This window comes from Doryrhamphus excisus, chromosome 11, assembly GCF_030265055.1.
Source record: "Doryrhamphus excisus isolate RoL2022-K1 chromosome 11, RoL_Dexc_1.0, whole genome shotgun sequence".
Lineage (NCBI taxonomy): Eukaryota > Metazoa > Chordata > Actinopteri > Syngnathiformes > Syngnathidae > Doryrhamphus > Doryrhamphus excisus.
This window is the reverse complement of record NC_080476.1, coordinates 12,090,728-12,105,080: the sequence shown is the minus strand read 5'-3', so window position 1 is coordinate 12,105,080 and position 14,353 is coordinate 12,090,728. Positions and strand designations below refer to the sequence as shown.

General features: G+C 40.4%; 2 protein-coding genes across 8 annotated transcripts in view; one reads left to right on the top strand and one right to left on the bottom strand.

Moving 5' to 3' along the window:
• sgcd (sarcoglycan, delta (dystrophin-associated glycoprotein)) overlaps positions 1-14,353 on the bottom strand; it is a 153,702-nt gene that overhangs the window by 61,725 nt on the left and 77,624 nt on the right. For all 3 annotated transcript variants that reach the window (XM_058086773.1, XM_058086772.1, XM_058086771.1), the window contains exon 2: positions 1,299-1,484. In XM_058086773.1, the coding sequence (XP_057942756.1) occupies positions 1,299-1,484 (186 nt within the window). The remainder of the gene's footprint in view (positions 1-1,298; positions 1,485-14,353) is intronic.
• Positions 1-14,353, top strand: part of LOC131138124 (uncharacterized) — a 141,042-nt gene that overhangs the window by 106,331 nt on the left and 20,358 nt on the right. Inside the window, exon 5 of one of the 5 annotated variants that reach the window (XM_058086779.1) lies at positions 8,756-9,159. The exons of the other annotated variants lie outside the window; for them this stretch is intronic. Within the exon in view, the coding sequence (XP_057942762.1) occupies positions 8,756-8,766 (11 nt within the window). The 3' untranslated portion in view covers positions 8,767-9,159. Of the gene's footprint in view, positions 1-8,755; positions 9,160-14,353 lie in introns of those variants that run through there. 5 annotated transcript variants of the gene reach the window in all.

Below are 14,353 nucleotides of genomic sequence, written 5' to 3'. Positions count from 1 at the left end.
CTCCGCAAACACAGTCAAGAACAAGACCAGCATAATGGCAACAAACATCACCAGTAGGCAAATTGATGACATTCATTCAGTGCAAGCGTATTGAATTGCCTGTGATGAGTCAAGTGATGTAAACGATATTGAGCAGGCACACTGATACTGATACGTACGTATGCAGACGGCCTTTTTTATATTAAACTTGGCTACCTTTTTTTTCTCTTCTAATTTTACACAAACACGGGAACGACTCAAAGGAGCCTACATACTTAAGTGCTCTGTCCAGACCATCGTTCTTTACTGTCAGAGGAGTCAAAATAGACATAGACATAGACTTTCTTTATGGCTCTATTGGTGATAAAGGTTGCCGACCCCCTCCTCAAAAACAGACAAGGCTCCTGTCGTACAGAGGATCTTGGACTTGCATTTGATAGTAGATCCTTAAAAAAAGATCTTTGACTAGCACTTCCACAGAAGAGCCTTAAAAACAACAAACAGAGTACGCTTCTCATATAGAGGATCTTTGACCATGTGTTTTCATAGTTGAGCCTTAAAAACATCACACCTGTCCAGTAAAGGATCTTTAACTTTTTTTGCAGTAGGTTCTTAAAAACACGGCATCTGTCAAACAGAGCAATACTTGCTCACGGTGCAACGAAAAGAGTTAACGCATCACATAAGTCAACTACGCGACAATCCAATCACTAAAGATTACACGTAACTTACAATAGATAATTACAAGCTCTAGCAAGGCATGCTGGGTAGTCCAGCTGCAACAACAATATAAACTATGAACAATAAAACATTGGCTATAAATCGTATATTACGTCCTTCTTTTTTACTTACATATATATATATATATATATATATATATATATATATATATATATATATATATATATATATATATATATATATATATATATATATATATATATATATATATTCTTTACTTATACTTATTTTGAAATCAAGCAAAAACACGTGGAAAAATGTTGGGAGAAAGAGTACCAAAGGCTACCCAGCATGCTTTGCGGCAGGAATATATGGGTGTTTTTTTTGTTTATTTGATTGTCATACTTACTGTACGTCTTGTGTTGTTTGGAATGTTTTTTCGTACAAGCTACAGGTTGCCTCTTGACGCGCGATTAACCCATCCCTACAGTAGAGGATCTTTGACTAGCTTTTTAGGGTAACTTCTTAAAAACCAGCAGAAGTGGCATGTAAAGAATCTTTAACCCGTCTTTTTACAGCCAGTCCATAAAAAAAACAGCATAGCGCCTCTGTGTTCAAGTAATCAAAAGCGTACTCACGATGGTGAAGTTCATGACCTTGAGGATCCAGATGGTGAGCGCCAGGTTGATGAGGATGAGGATCATCAGCAGCAGCACAAAGAAGTAAAGGCAGCGTTTCCTCCAGCCGTAGATTCCCACTTTGTACACTTGTGGTTTCTCTGATGTCTGGACATTGTTCCTATGACTGCACTGTTCCTGGGTCATCTGGTGAAGGACACAGAGGGAGGAGGTCACCATGACTCAGGGCAAGTCAGCATTTTGTCGTTAATTACAAAGCCGGCGCTGCTCTTACAGCGACATTAGCGACCTCATTATGCAAATGACTTCTACTCGGGCGCCTAATTGATACGACAGTCTCGTAAGTTAAAGTGACTTTTGGTCCTTGTGGACCGACTTTGCGCTGAATTTTAGCAGCTAGCATCAAGTACGGTTATTCAGTCTTCTTGTTGACATTTCGAGAGGCGAGAGATGCGGCTCTGCTAATTGGCCCTTGACACATGAATCCTGCATGAAGTGATGTTTTGACGACTGCAGCGTCATGTCAACCTCAAAGCATTTTTCAAGAACATTTTTTTTTCTTGCATGAACATAACAGATTGTCAGACCTCACAGCAAGGAGACCAGGGTTCAATTCCACCCTCGCCCATCTCTGTGTGGAGTTTGCATGTTCTCCCCGTGCATGCGTGGGTATTCTCCAGGTACCAGGCATCATAGTAATGATGCAAAACATTGATGAGACATGACTTTCCATCACATTACCATCACCATAGAGTAAAAAAAAAAAAGTTATCCTCCCATTATGTGTGGAAGTGGTACATTTTTGGCTTCTTACTTTCTCCTTCTCCCCCCCCCCCTTTGTTTGAAATCCTTTAAGTTTAGCACAAATAAATTGGATGCTAACTTGTTAGGGGCGGCACGGCGATCGAGTGGTTAGCGCACAGACCAGGGTTCAATTCCACCCTCGGCCATCACTGTGTGGAGTTTGCATGTTCTCCCCATGCATGTGTGGGTTTTCTCCGGGTACTCCGGTTTCCTCCCACATTCCAAAAACATGCTAGGTTAATTAGCGACTCCAAATTGTCCATAGGTATGAATGTGAGTGTGAATGGTTGTTTGTCTATATGTGCCCTGTGATTGGCTGGTGAACCAGTCCAGGGTGTACCCCGCCTCTCGCCCAAAGTGGTAGAAAATGAATGAATGAATGAATAACAGATTGTCACCGAGACACTTTCATTCAACCATAACTCCAGGTTGAGTGGTGTATGTGAGTGACAGGAAAAAAAGCTCAGGCTCCTTTTTTACTAGAAAAAGTGTTCCCATTGGATTTGGACCAGGAAGTCAGCTGGTCCTATCATATTTCCAAAGCTCTGCTCATCCACAAGTTAAACCTCGCTGCATTATAAACCGCCCCCCGGCTCTCGGCCATCATACTTTCAATGCAGCAGAGAGGAAAGCGGTCATTGGCCAACAGCAGGTCCTGGTACTGATCCACAAGCAGACTATAAAAAGGCCTAATGGGCAGCTGCCTTGCTGTTTGGCAATCACCAATCAGCCAATAACATTTTGTAAAAGCTCATTTCCTACTATGTAATCAGAGCCACGCTTTGTTTTGGATTCTGGCTTCCTTCACCCTCTGGTTGGTTGAACAGCAGAAACATGATCCAATACTTTGTTTTGCCTCTAATTTGTTTCCCTCCCATCAAGTCTTCATTTCACTCAATGGAAATTAAAATCTAATCAAACGGTATTATTATTTTTTTAGTGCTTGAGGCGATAAAGCTATTAAAAATAGCCTCCAAAAAATGCCAAGTTGTCATCACGCCTTTGTTTCTCTCCACGTGGATTACCCCCCCCAAATCCTCCCCCCGCCAAAGTTGAAGCTAGTGCGAATAATCAGAATTTCCACTGTTCGCTTTTCCTCTCCCGCCTCTTCATCTCCTTCTTGTCCATCATTCTCTTCATCTGCCGTCAAATCCCAATGAAAACCCGAGCCGGGCGCCTCCTTGTCTTAGGCCATTTGTTTCAGTTAGCAGCTAATGCGTGCTGTTGTCAAAAACAATTCACTCCTGTGGCCGGTGGCGGCACGTACACTCCTAAACCAGCGTGGACTGTAAATTGTATTTTAGCCAGAGAGTTATTAGGGCCATTACGGCGGCGCTTGAAGTGCCTCCTCATCCTCACAGTCACACAATTAGAATGATCATTAATCGCTATCAGCACATCGACGGGGCAGACGAGACATAATGGAGTTATGCTCAGCGTATGGGCCAATGAATCAACACTATCGCTAACTAAACTGTCTGTTACGGTTCTCTGACAGGAATGCGCTTAGAATTTGGCTGATGTGTTTTTTTTTCCAATGGCGAGCAAAGTAATTTCAATCCAGCTGAGCTTGAGAGTTTACATTTACTATTCTAAAACTGGTTTAGAGTGGTGGATGAGTGGTTAGCACGCAGGCCTCACAGCTAGGAGACCCAAGTTCAATTCCACCTTTGGAGTTTGCATGTTCTCCCCGTGCATGCGTGGGTTGTCTCTGGGTACTCCGGTTTCCTCCCACATTCCAAAAACATGCTAGGTTAATTAGCGACTCCAAATTGTCCATAGGTATGAATGTGAGTGTGAATGGTTGTTTGTCTATATGTGCCCTGTGATTGGCTGGCGACCAGTCCAGGGTGTACCCAGCTGGGATAGGCTCCAGCACCCCCGCGACCCTCGTGGGGATAAGAGGTAGAAAATGAATGAATAACCATTAGTAGAGCCCTGTAGATATTAAAATAACACCCCTACAGTCACTATAATTATTTGCTTACACCACATTCCTATTGCATGGACTATGGCATCACTGCCACGGCCTTAAGTAGAGCATGCTAGCAAGCTAACAAGTTCATTCATTCATTCATTTTCTACTGCTTATCCTCACGAGGGTCGCAGGGGTGCTGGAGCCTATCCCAGCTGTCTTTGGGCGAGAGGCGGGGTACACCCTGGACTGGTCGCCAGCCAATCACAGGGCACATATAGACAAACAACCATTCACACTCACATTCATACCTATGGACAATTTGGAGTCGCTAATTAACCTAGCATGTTTTTGGAATGTGGGAGGAAACCGGAGTACCCGGAGAAAACCCACGTATGCACGGGGAGAACATGCAAACTCCACACAGTTAGCATCCAATTTATTTGTGCTAAACTTTCACACAAAGGGGGGAAGAAGGAGAAAGTAAGAAGCAAAACATTTACCACTTCCACACATAATGGGAGGATAACTTTTTTTTTTACTCTACGGTGATGGTAATGTGATGGAACGTCATGTCTCATCAATGTTTTGCGTCCAGAATACTACATGTCACTTGTATTTCAATATATTTGACTTACAATGGGCCATCATTTTATTCATTAGTTCAGTTTTGAACCGCATTGTGCCCCCCACCTCTCACCTAAAGTCAGTTGGAATGGGATCCAGCTGACCCGTGACCGTAATGAGGGCAAGCGATATAGAAAATGGATTGATGAATGGGTCTCCTCTATGGCCGTATGTTTGTATGCCGATTGCTGGGCTTTGTTTCTTTCCATTTTACCGCTGGAATAACAACATAAGGACATTCAGAGATGCTAAAATTCAACATCAAATCCTCTTTTTATGTTCCTGAATGATTGCTGGAGATAAACACAAATGTGAACAACAGATTTTTTTTTTTTTCTTTTTTTTTTTTTTTTTACTCAGCAGTAGCCTTTTTTTCTCATCATTACCAGCCAGGTTTTATTGTCCTTACTTGCTGGCCCTTTGCAGATGAGCCAAGCGTGCTTAATACTTACAGACACTAAAACGCCTCCCAAATCACAGTAAACAGAATAACGAGTTTTGTCCCAACAAATCTGCTTTCCATAACAATAAGAACGAAAGAAAAAAAACAAGAAAAAAAAAACCAGAAAGCGAAGCTGCAGGCTAAAATGTGCTTAAATAGATGAGTAACTTCCTCATTCTGTCTATTATGTTTATTCCTAATCTGGTGCACAAGCAGAGGATGTTTTTGTGTCTTTGTTGTGTATGCTAAGTCGCTTTAACACGCTCGTCAGCGGCACGACGCCGCACTTAATGAGGATCATTTGGCAGAGTCCAGACTACTTTCAAGGCTTCCATGTTACAGCTGAGCTAATGAAGAGAGAAAACACACAGATTGTCATCACATGCGTTTTTTAAAACTGGCACGCCCCAGGCAACACGATAATGAACTAACGTCACCATTGCTAACGCCACGGAAACTGACTTCATCCCGGGTTTGATCCTGGATTAGATTCAGCATGGACAGAACCAGATAGGATGACAAGAGACATTTGTACAGAAACCATCTGAGCATCTGAGAGAAGTGGAAGTGACGTTGCCAGGCTTACTCTGAACCCGCGCCCTGTTGTGATGAAGACATTTTGGACTTAAATTAAGCTGAGCACAAAAAATAAACCTCCAAAGCAAACCAAAAAAGAGAGTTTGGGGAATATACAACAACACATAGCAATTAGTGTGATAACTCTCCTCCAAGAACAAATTATGTTGTTTTTGGTTTTATGGCAAAAACTGTTCAAATTTATACCTTGAAAGGGAGAAAAACCCAAACAATCATGGCGTCCTTTTTTTGGCTCTCTGCTAGCTTTAAAATGCTGTTAGCTAAATATCGTTCATTCATTCATTTTCTACCGCTTATCCTCACGAGGGTCGCAGGGGGTGCTGGAGCCTATCCCAGCTGTCTTGGGGGTGAGAGGCGGGGTACACCCTGGACTGGTCGCCAGCCAATCACAGGGCACATATAGACAAACAACCATTCATTCATTCAAAAAAACACTGTATTAACGTTAAAAAAAAAAAAAAAACTAGCTTCAAAGTAGGCAGTGCCTCACCAGCCATGAACCTCAACTCATGTCACCGGTCATGATGATGATGCATGATATGCCGACCCCCTCATGATATGACATTTTTACCCATAAAATGTCGCTGATACTCCAGATTTGACGATGTGTTCTAAAAGCGAGGTTCCGCTGTTGTGTTATTATTATTATTTCTGTGCTGCTTTCTCGCCTGGAGGCTTCTCCACCTATGAGCATATGAGTGTTTATGGTTCATGACACAATGATGATGAAGAGGTTAGCCTCTCACCGCCAGGGACCAAGTGGGGAAGCGTGAATACAAAAGAGCGATAAATAAATAAATAAATAAAAACAAGGGAAGAAAATAAGGGAAAAGCAATTTAGCATCACTGTCTTTCTTGCGTGGGGGGGTAAGCAACGTGGAGTTGACCTGCCCCTCCGTGTGACGTCTCCATCTTTATCTCAACACCATTTTTCCATTAAAGTGTAGCGATTGGCCCACGGGGGAGCGTGAAGATACCATGTACGCAACATTTCATTTTCACTGTGATTAATTTCCATCGGTATCTCGATAATTAACAACACAATGTAATTGCTTTGAGCCAAACGGATGGTTTCTACGCTGAAAAAAAAGTTTATAAAACACTCCTTTTAGCCGGCACAAACACTCTACGCTTAAAGTTAATTAATCGCCATTGAACAATAAATGACTGTGCTGAAAGAAATTGGGTTTTAAATCATTTGAAAGGAGATAAAAGTAAGCAATAAAGGAAATACACATCTACATCACCTTTAGTGGTAGTGACGAATACTCCAATTACACAAATACAATATTAGTGCTGTATTGTTTGTAACTCCTTAATATTTAAATATAGAACTTTTGCATATTCTGGAAATTTCTGTGTGGCTAACACGCGCTACATTAGCTTCTTATGCGAACCACTAACGAGCTAGTAGTCATATTTATGTCAGAAAAACAGCTAAAATGGCTAAATGAACAAAAACACAAATACCAGGCATTCAGAAGACACATTAAAAGACACAGTGAATGATGTGTAATATTCTGCACTGGTCACTAGGGGTCAGTAATGTTACTGTACTGTACTGTTCAGTGAGACAGAACGCCGGAACAACATGCTTTTATTATCTTTGTATTATCTTGCAGCACGGTGGTCGAGTGGTTAGCGTGCAGACCTCACAGCTAGGAGACCAGGGTTCAATTCCACCCTCGGCCATCTCTGTGTGGAGTTTGCATGTTCTCCCCGTGGGTTTTCTCCGAGTACTCCCACATTCCAAAAACATGCTAGGTTAATTAGCGACTCCAAATTGTCCATAGCTATGAATGTGAGTGTGAATGGTTGTTTGTCTATATGTGCCCTGTGATTGGCTGGCGACCAGTCCAGGTTGTACCCCACCTCTCGCCCGAAGACAGCTAGGATAGGCTCCAGCACCCCTGCGACCCTCGTGAGGAAAAGCAGTAGAAAATGAATGAATGAATGAATATCTTGCATGCAGAACAATCCCTAAAAAAAAATCTCTGTAACCCACGGCAACCTAAAACTCAACTCTCAACACCCAACTGTCTGAAATGGCTTATTTACTCTTGTCATGTCTACTATATTGGGAAATACGAGTTTATTGGTGACTATAGGGGTGTTAGTTCATGTCTAGAGAGCTCTAATAATGTTAAAAAACTATTTATAGCAGGTTTCTCTGCTCTAAACTATGTAAATATTACATTAATTAGGAAGAAAACCTCAATTAATACAATTATTACAATGCAATACACAATCGATTCCTAATTATATTTACCTCAGTGAAACATTTAAGCATCATGTAGCAGATTGTGTTAATTCTGGAGTTTTTTTTTACCATAATACAGGCCAAAAATACAATTAAATAAAGCCCACATTACTTCTACCACCCACAAAGATTAGAGAACATTATTAGTGGTGGGTTCAAACCAAGCAGAAGCGTGGAGGCGGAAATTTCATTTTATTTTCTACTTGTTTGTTATCTCACCCACATAAAAAACATGCGTCCATTGTGAGGCTATTTTCCTATTATTTACGCATGACCCAAACTTGGTACTGGATGCAAAACATGCACATTTTGGACTCAATTCCAACACACAAATGGACACTGCTTGTCTGGCTGTTTTATCTTAAGTGTACTTTCAACACGATTTAAAGGTCCAGTTGTTGGCGTTGTTTTGTGTAAGCTCGCTGACTGATCATTGGTATGCGCCATGCTGTGTGCCGTTTGCTAGCCTGAGCCTGAAATTATAATGTTCATGTTAAGTGGCCATCGGTCTGGCTCCACTGTCAGGCGACGTGATGCAGCAAACAAAAGATGGCTATAAACGCTGAGACAATGAGGCGGTGGTTACAGAGTTGCCTAATAAATGAGACCGGGGTGGGGGGGCGTCAGTTTCAGGACAGAAGATGTATGGTCATCGTATGACTTTTAATGAGGTGACATTGAAGTGTAAACATCCGTCAAAGCATCAAAGCTTTGTTAAATCCTCGAACTGACCTGACAGGGTTAAAACTACTTCTATTCAGTGACAATATCATGGCGGCCTAAGATTTTCACACATCTCCATTCGTTTTCAGCTGGAGGTTGACTACAGCCACAGACTTGAAGCATTTATGATGTTATTTTTGTCACGATCTGGACTTCACCCCCTTGTGACAGCTCTTTATATTTTCCTCCTTTTTTGTCTACCGCTTCTATGCTCTTATTTTGTCTGCCATTTAGTCCCTCTTTAGACGCTCTTATTTTCCCATTCACTTCCTGTTGTGGCTCAGTTCCTGTCCTCCTTTCTTCCACACCTGTTACCAATTTCCTTTCAACTATTTAGGTTCAGGTGTGTTGTTTTGGTTCCTTGACTGATGACGCTAGTCGTTGATGAGTTGTTTTGTTTCCTACCTTTATTAAAATTATTATTTTTACCTGCAAAACGTTGCTGTGTCTGCATCTTGGGGTCACGACCTTGCCTGCTCGTAACAATTTTCCCATAAAACCAGTATTATATAATATTATATTATATAGTTAATATAATATATATATAATATTAATATTATATAGTATTATATATATAAAACCAATTGCATCAGAAAGCAATTGTCAGCAAAACAAATGACTCTGAATTTTTTTTAATATTACTAAAACCATTCTACTGCCTGATCAATTCCCAAAAACGTCCCCTTCAGGGTCGTTTTTGAGTCTACAATTTCCAAATCTGCTATTTTGTCTTTTTTTGAAAGTGTCCCTAACAACCTTTAGCGTCCAACCCAGCGACATGAATGCACTTGGGTACTCCAAAACTCCTTAGTACGTCTCACCGCGTGTTTACTCGGCATAGACTGAACGCATTGAAGGACAAACCCCTGAAGAAACTACCCAAGAAAAAACAAAGTGAAAATCAGGTGCAGGGAAAGAAAACAAAGCAATACATCAAAGCGGTCATAAATGTCCCAAAAAGAGAGTCGGTTTTGGACATTGAAACCGTTGTTTCACCGAGGACACCTTTTAAGGACTACCTGAAATATTAACAAATTTGTGCCTTTAGAGTGAGTAACCCTCCAGAATGATGGCGTTTTTGGCGGGTGGTCCCACTTGAAGCAGCGAGACGGTATGAATAACATTGAGACGGAGACGCGGAGTCGCGGTCAAGGGCTGGAAGGGCGTAGGGTATTTGGGGAGTGGATTCTATTTGCAGACGTTTTTAAAGTGTGTGGTGTGACAGCTGCTGAGGGGGTGGGTGGGTGGGTGGGGGCAGTAGGTTAACACACTGAGGAGTTTCCATATACTTTGAAACAAGTGGGCTTTAAATGACTGATGGTGGACAGCTAACTTTTTTTTGTTTTATTCTGGGGTACATTTGACTTGTGCATAAGTCTCAAAGGTCCTACAGCAGAATATTGAAATTTAGTCTTGACGCTACATCCAGTTTCTAAGTCCTATTAGTAAGCCCTATTGGGGGCAGGCTCTTTTGTGAACTGTTTATCCTTGTTTGTCTATGACATTGTATACTGTATCGGCTAGCTTCAAGATTGTTGCACGCCCAAGTCCGTAGACAGGAACCAATCATGAACTATGAGAAAACTCACAATAAATTTGTCAACACATCAGAAATCACAGGAAGGTCATTAGTCAATATAACAGTCTGTCTCATGTTGTCATCTTACAAAGAATTCAAAAAAACATTCAAAGAGTAGCTAAGAAATATACAAGACAAATTAAAAAAATAAAAAGGAACCTTTTGTGTGTTAAATTGCTGTGTGATGATTTTAGCATTCTTTGAAAGATGACACCGTAAGTTACATTTTACATTTTTATTTTTAAGGTTACATTTAGAAATGACACCCTTCCATTTCCAATGGGTTGAATGCAAATTGCTTAAATACAAATAGCAGTACTTCTGACGTATAGGAGATATCATGAAATTAGAAAATGCTCATAAATGAGCCACAGGAATCAAAGTTTATGAAAAAAAGTAGCGGCTTGTATACAGGAAATGTTGTTATTTTCATCGGATTTGCAAAGTTGCCGGACGTTGCCGATGTTATTTGTGTAGCAGTTAGCGTCAGAGGCCACACAAGAAAACCATGGTATTGGTGTCGGGTTTTTTGCATCTTTAGATTCATTTTATCACAAATATACATCACAAATGTAACAGTTCCAAACATGAAATTGCCATTTCACCTTCCTCCATTTTTTCAAAATAGACATAGAATTGAAGATGTGTAGAATGGGTGGGAGATGATAGATTTTACCAACATACGATGCTCATAAACAGGCTCTGGGTTGCATATTACAGATCCATCATTAATGAGTCAATTTTGCCTAATATGGTACCTTTATAACTGGGCATGTTATAACAGTTGGAATTTCTCCTGATTTTCTGACTATTATTTTCTTAGTTTATCAGTATTTGAAGAATATTGGACATATTGGAATATTAGATTATTTTATTCAGGTATTGATTCCCTATTTGTATACACAGGCATAACATACTCGGGTTCATTGTAATAAAAGTTTGCCAACTTTCTGTTGTCCAACTGCAACTTTCCTCGTTCGTGATCATCCTCAGCATAAATCTGGCCTCACATCTCAATTAGCTTAATCAAGCGTGGACATCAGTCCCGTCGAAGACTTCTACAGAAGAATCCTCGTGAATATGGAGATAATGAGAGCAGATTCATGCTGAATCCTGAGGCATCAATTTGTTGTATTTTTGCAGAGCAGCAGCGTTGGTCATCTCCATGTTGGTTTAGTTGAAGAAATTGCTTTTGTGTGATAAGTAAGAGCAGGCTACTAATGAGGTGTCAATGTTGCAGTGGAGACTTCTCGGAAAATCAGAAATATCACACTCAAATTCTTCCTGTGATAAGAAATATAAAAATGAAAATAGCTGACAAATACTTTAATCATGCTCTATTGACCAGAATGTGGTGTTCATTGGAGATAGGCAGTTTGAAAAGTCATCTTATGTAATAACTCAGGCTTTGGAATTAGATTAATCATCATTAATCACTATTTGTACCCATGTATGAAATAATGTTTAAAAACGCTTTTCAAGGCACCCAAAGCACTTCACAATGAAGTGAAGCCATTATTCATTCACTCCTCAGTCACACACTGGTGTGTGGTAAGTTACATCTGTAGACACAGCTGCTCTGAGGTAGTCTGATGGAAACGTGACCGCCAATTTGCGCAAACGGCCTCATGGGCAAGCACTGCAGCACCGGTGGCAATGTGGGTGAAGTGCCTTGCCCAGGGACACAATGACAGTGGCTTGGTGGAACAAACCGTCAACCTTCCAGTTTTCGGATGACCTCTTCTACCTAAAATGCTCATACATAATGTATTTTATTGTCTTTCTGTTGATTTAGACTATTCATACAAATATTAGAGATGTTGTTGTGATGAGTGAGGAGTGAATAAGTGATAAGTGAATTTCCGTGAAGTAGGATTCAAATATTTTATAGTTAGAACATTAAAATAACATATTTAGAAGGTCCTAAACAGCAAAACTATTAGAGCCCCAACACATATACGTATAGTAAACATTCATTCATTTTCTACTGCTTTTCTACAGGGCACATATAGACAAACAACCATTCACACTCACATTCATACCTATGGACAATTTGGAGTCGCTAATTAACCTAGCATGTTTTTGGAATGTGGGAGGAAACCGGAGTACCCGGAGAAACCCCACGCATGCACGGGGAGAACATGCAAACTCCACACAGAGATGGCCGAGGGTGGAATTGAACCCTGGTCTCCTAGCTGTGAGGTCTGCGCGCTAACCACTCGACCACCGTGCCTATAGTAAACATACTATAGTAAACATAAAAACAGAAAATAAGACATAACATGAGAGTTCAGTTACTTGTTGTTATTTCCGTGTGGTGGCTATTGTCTCATTACTGTAATATTACTGACACCTAGTGACCAGTGGACAATACTATATATCACAACGTCCTTGAATGTGTCATAAATTTTATTTTATTTATTTATTTTTTTATTCTTAATTTAAGTAAAAAAATACATAACATTTAACATATTTGATATAATATATTTTGAAAAACTAGAATAGAGTGAAGCCGTGAAATTTGAAGCACAAAGTGGTGAGGGATTACTGTAGCCTCTTTACACTCCTTGGCAGCATTACAACATTGGTTGTGTTGCTGCCGGGAGATTTCGGCCAAATATTTGGCTCTGAAAATAACCCAAACCAAATCGAAACTCAACTCTGAACTCTGAAGGACAACGCCGTCATGGAAGAGTAGGACTCGACAGTCACTTATCACACCTTTTTTTTTTGATACCTTTGCTGCGTTCTAGCTAACAAGCAGGGTTTTCGACTATATCTAGACTTCTGGTGGCACCCCACAAAAATCAGATATTAAGTTTTCCAAATGCTGCAAAACTCAAATCATTACTTTTCACAACTTTCCATTTACATTCTCTGGAGAATGTCCAATCTTTGGTTTGTACAAGATGACTTTCTACCCCATCAAAACTTGTCCCAAAAGACTTTCAAAGCAAACATTGGATATTTTTTCCTTTGCTCGGCCACTCTCTCTGTGTGACCCTAACACCGGGGCGGCTGTCTGCAGTCTCCAAAGGGCAGTAAGTAGCTTCCCTCTGTCTGCGTTTTTCATTCTTATTTATAGCAGCTCGTTTCCCCGAGAGGTACACTGCAATTGAAACCAAATGTGTGGCCGGGAGCCGGCCGCTCAAGCCCACCCACTTGCCCAACATCTCCCCCTTCTCGTTCTTTCCTTGGTTCTCTGTCTGTATGCTAATGTGAGTCAAGAACTTCATTTCTTGGTATGTTTCTTAATTCCTTCATTCCCAAATAACTCTGTGTCGTATGACAGGAAGTCCATGCTAAAACGAAACTAGGAGTAATGTGTTCAAATAAAAATAAAAAAAAATCCTTTCATGAAATGACAAACTAATTGGTTCCAGACCCCAAAGTAGAATTCCTTATTATAGATAGAATATTTCCATAATTAGGGCCTACAGTAGAAAACCTCATTATGACCTTCTAAAAATTGTTTTAACACTATTATAGCCAACTAGACATGTACTAATACACAATAGTCAGCTTTATAGTTGTATTATCCAATGCAGTAAACATAGAGTACAGTAAGTAAGATTCACGCTCGTGTGTGTTGTTATAAATGAGCTGAGTGGCGAGCAGACAGGAAGTGACGCCAGGAGTTCAGAGTTGAGTTTCGGTTTGGTTTGGGTTATTTTTATTCGAGATTATTGTGCCTGTTGTGAGATCATTTAAACCTGCAATACAGCCAATCCCTCATTTATCACGGTTAATTGGGATGCAAGAAGTGAATTTCAATACTAATATTTCCGTGGTTAGAGTACAGAAAACCTGTTCACGACTTTCTAAATACAATTTAAAACATTATTAGAGCACTCTAGACATAAAATAACACCCCTATAGTCACCTTTACACTCATATTGCCCAATATTGCAAATATAATCAGAGAAAGTAAACCATTAAAGACATTAAACAGGAAGTGGGGATATCATAGACTGTATTCAACCACAAAAAAATATTATATTTATGAATATATTTTTGTGATACAGAGTAAAGCTGGGAAATTCGAACCAAAACCAGGCAGGTTTTCATTCATCCTCACGAGGGTCGCGGGGGTGCTGGAGCCTATCCC